This window comes from Helobdella robusta (genome assembly GCF_000326865.2).
Source record: "Helobdella robusta unplaced genomic scaffold HELROscaffold_15, whole genome shotgun sequence".
Taxonomy (NCBI): Eukaryota; Metazoa; Annelida; class Clitellata; order Rhynchobdellida; family Glossiphoniidae; genus Helobdella; species Helobdella robusta.
Genome location: NW_008703839.1, coordinates 3,122,881 through 3,131,310, shown reverse-complemented (window position 1 = coordinate 3,131,310; position 8,430 = coordinate 3,122,881). Strand labels below are relative to the sequence as shown.

Sequence of the window (8,430 nt, the reverse complement as noted above, 5' to 3'; positions counted from 1 at the left end):
ACAAAATTCAATGCTTTGGAACTTTATTCGCAGTCGAATCAGGTGGTAACGCAATGAATGCGAAGACGAAGAGTTAAAACCTTCTCAGGTAAGATGCACATATTCGTTTGCATGAGTGTTGTTAAGAATATTTTCATCATTGCACTTATTATGTTACGTTATAGTCATCGTCATCTTCATCATAATCACTCCTATAAATATCGCTAAACAGCTTCATTGATATAATCAAGTCCTTCAACGAACAGGGCTGTAACGAGGAACGCACTATCATTAAGATATCAAGAAGAACAACCGCATCGTTACCTCCTACCAACTAACCAAACAAACAAACAAACACGCAAACAAACAAACAGAGAGACAGAGAGACAGACAGACAAATAAAGAACGACATCTACTTCTTCACATCAACTTTCGTTATCAGCACCGTTACGATCACCCACAAATTATTCATCATTATCAGTGTCGTTATTTTTATCAAAAGTATTTCGGTCATCATCCTCATTATCATCATTTTCATTATCATTAAAATTAAGTTGATGCTCACAATTATAACCAAACATCAAACCTTTTTTTATTTCATAACCAAATTTAAGCATCTTCATCATCGTAAACATCATCATCATCACTATATTCATCATCAATATCACAACCAGTATCTTCATAATAACGATCATTATCATACTCATCATCATCGCCATGTTCATCATCATCATCCTCATCATCTTCATAATCGTCATCACTATGTTCATCATCATCACCATGTTTATCACCATCTTCACCATCTTCATCGCCACCATCGAAACCAACCAACACAGATCTGCGAGTACTGATGATAAGTGTAGCCCGCCAGGCAGGTGCATGTGAAACCCCCATCTCTGTTCTGACACAGCATGTTCGGCTTGGTGCAGTTGTGCAGAGAGGAGTCGGAACATTCGTTCACATCTGGTGTGGTGGTGGTCGTTGTGGTGGTGGTGGTCGTTCAGTGGTGGCAGTGGCAGTCGACATGATGTCGTGTCATACATGTCGTTGTGTTAAGAACGTCGTCAGGAGTTAACAATACAAAATGTTTTCAAAGGCGCCTCCTCTTTGACAAAAATAATAGTAAAACAGCATTAACTGTTTAGCTTTTTAAGAATTTAAACTGTTTGACAAAAAAACTAATGCAACAAATTAATAAATGAAGCAAATCCCATTCGAACAAGCAAGTGAACTTGATCAAATTGGGTGCAATCGATTCAGGTCGAAATCTGTTCACGTATTCCGAAATGTATATGTAAAGTTCTCACTAATGAAATTAACTAAAGTATGCACATATCTATAAAAACTACTGCTTCAAAACTTTTATTTTGTTTCATCAAAGCAATTATTAGTTATGCAGTTCATAAATGTAAAATCTGTAATGAACGGTTGGATCATAAAGCAAAAAAAGTGCAATAAACGTTGAAATGTTGCTCCAAATACCTTGGCAAATATTCAAAATGACGCTGTGGAAGTACCCGGTGGGACATGCGGAATCATTCCGGCAGACGTACGATCCTACCAGGTTGACACACGTCTGTCTGGCACTGCAAGTATGCCTGCCTGCTTCACACTCGTCAACATCTGGAAGTGTTTCAAGTAAGGAAATGATGATAGTAACAGTGTACACTGCCACGTAGCTCAACACATATGCACATTGCACAACACATAATAGTTTCACGTCACATGAGGCTGGATAGATGTGCATCGAAATGAAATTTAAAATCATCTTCATCCACCAACATGCTAAACTAACAGAAACAATAAGCAAAAATAAAACTGCAGACACATTTGCGACAAAACAGTTTGTAGAATAAGTGTGGAAGAAGATACGTGAATGCGAGATTATTGACAGTGCACAGTGCATTTTTGTTAGCACTTGCTGTCCAAATGATCGAAAAAATGACAAAGTACACTAACCATCGCATCCTTTGCTCTCTTCGTTGAATTCAAAGCCAGCGTCGCATTCGTACCTGACGCAGACGAACGAGCCCAAACTGTTCTGACACATCTCGTCGGACTTGCAGTTGTGCTGTCTCGCTTCGCACTCATTGATATCTGCCGGTTGTTGGAAGGAATGTTAGCAGTCTAGAATGTAACACTCGTTGCTAAGGATGCTTCTGATTTTATTTCTTTTTGTGAAATAAAATTTATAAAAAAAACTATTTTCCACTAATATGAATGAAAAATTTTTACATCAATTTTTGAGTATTTGTTAAAAATATTTTTCACCATTAAAAATTTTTTTTTCTGATTTCGGTAGCTATTGTAACTTCACTGAACTTTTCTAACCTGTGCACTGCTGAAGTTGATCGTCCCACAGCCAGCCCTTGGCACACTGCTGCATGGCTGATGTGCATTGGAATGATCCAACTGTGTTGACGCATGTTTCCTGTGCTTCGCAGTTGTGTGTCACGGTCTGACACTCGTCCGTGTCTGTGTTGGTTGTGTTGGTTGGTTGGTTGTGTTGGTTGACTGTGTTGTAAGATTGGTGTCTTTTTTGTACCTGGGTGGTTGCTAATTGTTTGTTAATTGCTGTCGATGTGTGTGAACTAATTAACTTAAATAAATTATATTTTTCAAATAATTTTCTCTATTCAATTCAAAAATATCTTTGACAATGTTAACGCCTTCGTCTATGGTTTTATGTTCACACTAATAACAATAAAAAAGTTTGAGTAATTGAATTAAATTATTTCCTATTTGCTTACCTAATGTTATGTTAAAATTTTATTAAATTAAATATTTTTAAAATTAAAAAAATATATATATAAATTAACAAAAAATATTTGTTCTCATATTTCATCTGCCATCAAAACCATCCATTCACCGATCATCGCGACCATCACCTCTGACCTTCACATGACCTTGACCTGGGGTTGAACTTGAAGCCCTCATTGCAGACACACAGGTAGCTTCCGGGATTGTTCCTGCACGACATGTGGAGAGAAGGGCATCTTATTGTTTCACATTCATCTACGTCTGCAGAAGATTTTCATTAGGAAAAATTACGCAAGATGATGATGATGATGATGATGTTGATAATAATGATGATGATGACAATGATGATGATGAGGATACCAATGATGATGATGAGGATACCGGTGATGATGATGATAACGATGATGAGAATATAAAATGATGACGACGATGACGACGCAAGATGCTAATGATGATAACGATGATGAGGTTTTAAGATGATGATGATGATGTTTAAGATGATGATGATGATGATGATGATGCGAGATAATAATGATGATAACAATAATAACTTTATAAATTTTGCACGATGATGAAATCTTTTGCTAGAAGACGAATAAGAGGCAAGCACACAAAAATTACGGAGTTCAGCGGATGGAACGTGCGTTGATGTCACATAAATGAGCGAATGATGTTTGTTGGGTGAAAATGATAGCTGTAATTAGTAACGTATAAAGAGCGATATACAACAGAAATTAGTACAACAAACACTGAAATGATTTTATAAAATATGACTAATTACAAAACTGATGAAAAGTGAAACATCAAGCGAACCTTGGCAGCGCCCACTTGATTCGCTCCATACGAACCCACTTCCGCACGCATTCAACTTCTCGCCATCTTTCTCCACAACGACTTCATCATTTTTATCATTTTCGTAGTTGTTGAGATTAAAATGTTCTTTGCCGTAGAGATGAACATTAATATAATTTGGTGTAGTTGCTGCAGCCGATGGTGACAACGACGACGACGATGCTGCTATTGAGTTGTGGTCGTCATTAACGACGCCATTGTTGTAGTAGTGACCGTTGCTGTCGTAACGATCATCGTGTTCGTGTTTTTGGAGAACTTTATTTTTTTTCTTTAAAAATTGTTCTTCGTTATCAACCTGAATATCATACCGCGAATCGTGTTGACCTTTGTTATGCAGACTCACGTGTCGGAGGTCGATGGAGGAGGAGTCGTGGACCATGCTGGAAAGGCATTCGTAACTTCCTTCAGTGTTCAGGCACATGCTCCTTTCTTTGCATGGGTTGATGTGAGACAGGCACTCGTTGATATCTTAATTGTTAGAAAGTAGGAAGGTTATTAGAATTCTGTGGCTGGTGTGTCGCTAGTTATGTTATGTTTAAGTTATGTGTCTGGGAGATGAGGTGCTGATGACGTTTAAATGATGTTAATGCTTTTGTTAACATAGCGTTAAATTTTTTGTAACCTTAATTAATTGCCCACAGTTTACTGCATAGGTATAATAAAAAATTACTTAGTCTCAGTATTTGAAAATCATTGAGTACGGAAATGCACCAACTAAATGCAGCCAGACAACAACTCACCTTGACACGTTGAAGTATCTTCATTGAATTGGAAGCCAGCCCTGCAGGCTGCTTGATGTTTAGAAGATCGGCTCCACCTTTTCTCACCTTCATTACCGCGAGCTCTCTTGTTCGTTGCCGAGTGATCAAGAGATTTGCTGATTTCGAGTTCACCAGCAACGGTGACATCGTTAGCACCAGCTCTCAAGTTGTTGTTGTTTGAAGATGATTTGTGGTGGTGTGGATGTTTTTTGTGCTTTCCTTTCTGGCTGCTCGTTACGACATTCGTCCCATCCATGTTCAGCTGCTTGTTGGCATCCGATGCGATGGGCAGGCAGATGAATGTCTTTGAACTCTTCTTGAACAAACATCGTTCCTTCCAAGTGCAGTTGTGTTGGCTTGTTAGGCAGGGATCTTAATTAAAATGATGTTGACGGTGATGACGTGATGAATGATGATGACACGATGATTATGGTGTGGACGTCAGTGGAAAATATGTATGTAAGAGTTTAAAGCAGATAGTAAAAAGCACCGCATTGTATCACACAATGAAGATGAAGATAAAAGCTAAAAGTTTGAATGATTAAAACACTGATGTTGCAAACAATTATTATCGAAAAATTGAAAGCGAAATTTCTTTTTATAATTACACGTATATTAAGATTCTTTTTATATATTACACATCCACACACCATATTACCACCAGCACACACGCACACAACTCAAAAGAACTTTCTAGAAAATCGTAATTATTTTATATTAAATGCCATTTAGGTACAATTTACGAGCGTCTGATGAGTTGGCAGATGATAGATAATATGACACTTAATAGAACAGAACAGAACCACGTTTCAATTTTTTTTGCTCCTATAAACTGACTTCTTGTTTTGCAACCGGAATGCACAAGTGTGTTTGGCAGTGCTTCTTTCAATGGATGTTGCTGGTTATTCGAGCATCGTTTACATGTAGCACATGAAATGTTTATTTTGTTTGTATTTTTGGGCGTGTGTTTATGTGTGTTTGTGTGTGTGTTTGTAATTGTTTGTGTTTGTGTGTGTGTGTATGTCTTTGCTTGTTGCATTATTTATATTTCAAATTTCTAAAATTTTTTCTTCTTAAAATATTTTTTAAAATACTCAGCGGATTATTTGACATGGTGATAGTTAATTTTTCATTTTTCACTTTCCAAACTGATTGTTGTTCATTATTTGGATAAAATTTATTGAAATTTTTGTTTAGAAAAAGTTAATGCCAATTGTCTTATCCATTAATCAAATGCTGAATCAATCAACCAGCCATTAAACACAACCATCCTTTTTATTTTAAAAAATTAGCAGATGGTTTTCAGCTCATCTTGAGCTTATAATTTTTTTTTTAATAAGAAACAATTTTTTTAATGTTCAAAATAATTGAAAAATTTAGAAAATTAATTGCATGTGTTATTAAACATGTAAGCTTAAACATATGGTTCATAAGAAGTAGGTAAGTATGAGAAGACCCTTACCAGCGATGTCATATTTGGACCTTTCCAGGACTTTCGTTTTGTTTTGGAGTCCATAGTTGCAGCATCTGATGTAGGATTCCCTGCACTGGCACGTGAAGAGTTTCGTGCGTGGAAGCTTCGGGCAGGAGTTCCTAGTCTCTCGGGACTTCAATCCCAAGCTACAGCAGTTGCAACATTCCTGTTCCGTAATACGTTTAAAATTCTTACTGTCCATTATTTGTTTTATTTGATTCATATTTGATTTTATTTTAATCAATAATGTTTTTTAAATCGATTTCTTAAATTTTTGTTTAGTATTTTTGTTATTGCTGGTTTACAGATCTTTTTTCAAGATATGTATAAAGATACATGTACAACAAAAGCAGTTGATGAAATCGTGAGTTATCTCAACTCACACAAAACATTTACAATTCAAGTTAAACAACAAATTTGATTGTTTAAAAATTTTCAATTAAAAATTAGGACATAATCTAATCAATTATGCAGAACATCTGATGATTTTATTTATATTTTCACTCTTCTAACAGTTCGCCCAATTTCGGTTCGTATTACATGTGGAGTCATCATCGCTCCATCATCATCATCATCGCTCCATCATCATCATCATCGCTCCATCATCATCATCATCGCTCCATCATCATCATCATCGTTCCATCATCATCATCATCGCTCCATCATCATCATTATCATTATCGTCGTCGTTGTCATCATCATTCTTTTTTTTCTTATTATTATTCATTTTCTTCTTCTTATCGTCATTATTAAATTTTGTAGCTTTGTTTTTTATGAAAAGTTACATCAACAATTGGATCTCAATAGCATCAGTTATATTGATGTCTTCCAATAGAAATTCATTCCAAGTAGTGATTTCGTTGTTGAAGAACGACGCGACAATACCTTGCTACTTCATGAAGTTAATGAAAACAACACTTCAGCCGAGACACACTTCACCAAACAAACGAAAATTAGTAGTTTTATTACGTTTGTAAATGTTGTTTCTACCAATCCTATGAAATGGACCATTAGCAAGCTTAAATGATTTTACATTTGTTTGTCTTTAATTTAATTGAGTATTTGCACAAATAACAATAACGCCAATACTACAAACTAACAACTAATCAGAAAATGATGAAATAAAGAAATTTTTTGATAAAAGTTAAACCGAACATTGGAATCTTCGTGCATGGCACGGCATGGCTCTCCAGACAAGGCCTTCTTCCTGCCTAAAAGACATTTCTGTTTCCTCAGTTCGGCGAGGCAGCAGATGTCAATGGAGACCAGGCAGGTGTTGTGCTGGTCGTTGGAGGTGTCGAAGAGGGGGTGAGCTGAACATGTGCCCCCACTGTGACGGAACCACTGCTTGCCTACCTCGCAACAGTGCGTGTGTATCGTTAGCGAGGATAGCGATCCTGGGTGTATTTGTTTGTTTTTTTAAATTTTAGTCAAATTAATTTTTAAACATTTATAACATTTTGCTATTGTTCATAGCATAACAGCATTGTGCGGAAATATTTGTCTGTTTAGCAAGTCTGACTGGAAGTGTCAAAAGTTTGCTTAACCGGTGGACGTTTTTGAATTGATTTGAATTGGATAAGTTACGTCAGTTGCCCAACTGATGCATTCTTCTTCAAATTGTAGTCAATAAAAATTTATTTCGTTGCGGGCTGCAAGCATGGCAAACAATTCATTTGCGCATATTTTTTTGTTTAACACAAACTAACTATATATTGATAGTGACGATGATGACTACGGCGATGACAATGATGACGACGATGATGGCAATGTGATGAAGACGGCGCAATGATATGGCGATGAGGAAACCATCTAATAGTTGGTTAACTTTATAGGAAATATGATGATTGATTTTAAAAACGACAGCAATAACAATAACAATAATAGTAGATTATTATTATTATTATTATCATCATACGATAATTAATATTAATATTATTATAATTGAACGTAACATGTCAGTGCTGGCGTTGAGATGGTACTAAATGTTAACAACATTGCGAAATGCTTCTTAACAGCAAACGTCGTTGCGTTCAATTGAGTCGAGTGTTCTTATCTCACTAAACAGGTCAACAATGGCACTGCAGACAACATTTATATGTTGTATATTCATTCATTAATTCATTTCTTTCTTCATTCATTCATGCTTCCTTTGTTTTTTGCTCTTTCCTTCTTCCATTCAATCAGTCCGTCCGTCCGTCAGTCAGTCAGTCAGTCACTCATTCATTTGTTCAAGTTTCAATCCATTTATTGATTCAATTGAACATTTCAATTTTCAATTGATCGAGTCTGTCTGTTAATAAGAAGCAGTCAGTTCTGAGTTCTCTACGTACATTTATATGTATATATATATATATATATATATATATATATATATATATATATATATATATATACACACAAACATTCATGCATACGTACGTGCATGCATGCATACGTACATATATACGTACATGCACACAGTATTGAATAACAAGTATTCAAAATTCTGTTACATAGTAAGTAACAATACAATGTTGAACAGCAGAGGTAGGCTGTCGAGTGTTGCACGCATAACTTCGGATGATTTATTGACAACAACAAAACAAAAGTGCGGATGTTTGT

The 8,430-nt window shown here is 35.9% G+C and overlaps 1 protein-coding gene across 1 annotated transcript in view; it reads right to left on the bottom strand.

Moving 5' to 3' along the window:
- The window catches only part of HELRODRAFT_169460 (hypothetical protein), a gene marked incomplete at both ends in the record, with an annotated part of 13,867 nt that extends 5,928 nt beyond the window's left edge, over positions 1–7,939 (bottom strand). Inside the window, 10 exons of the mRNA XM_009015268.1 lie at positions 808–942; positions 1,462–1,602; positions 1,939–2,076; positions 2,311–2,454; positions 2,875–3,000; positions 3,553–4,059; positions 4,332–4,724; positions 5,815–5,992; positions 6,982–7,182; positions 7,850–7,939. Coding sequence (XP_009013516.1) covers positions 808–942; positions 1,462–1,602; positions 1,939–2,076; positions 2,311–2,454; positions 2,875–3,000; positions 3,553–4,059; positions 4,332–4,724; positions 5,815–5,992; positions 6,982–7,182; positions 7,850–7,939 — 2,053 coding nt within the window. The remainder of the gene's footprint in view (positions 1–807; positions 943–1,461; positions 1,603–1,938; positions 2,077–2,310; positions 2,455–2,874; positions 3,001–3,552; positions 4,060–4,331; positions 4,725–5,814; positions 5,993–6,981; positions 7,183–7,849) is intronic.
- Positions 7,940–8,430: the final 491 nt, after the last annotated feature.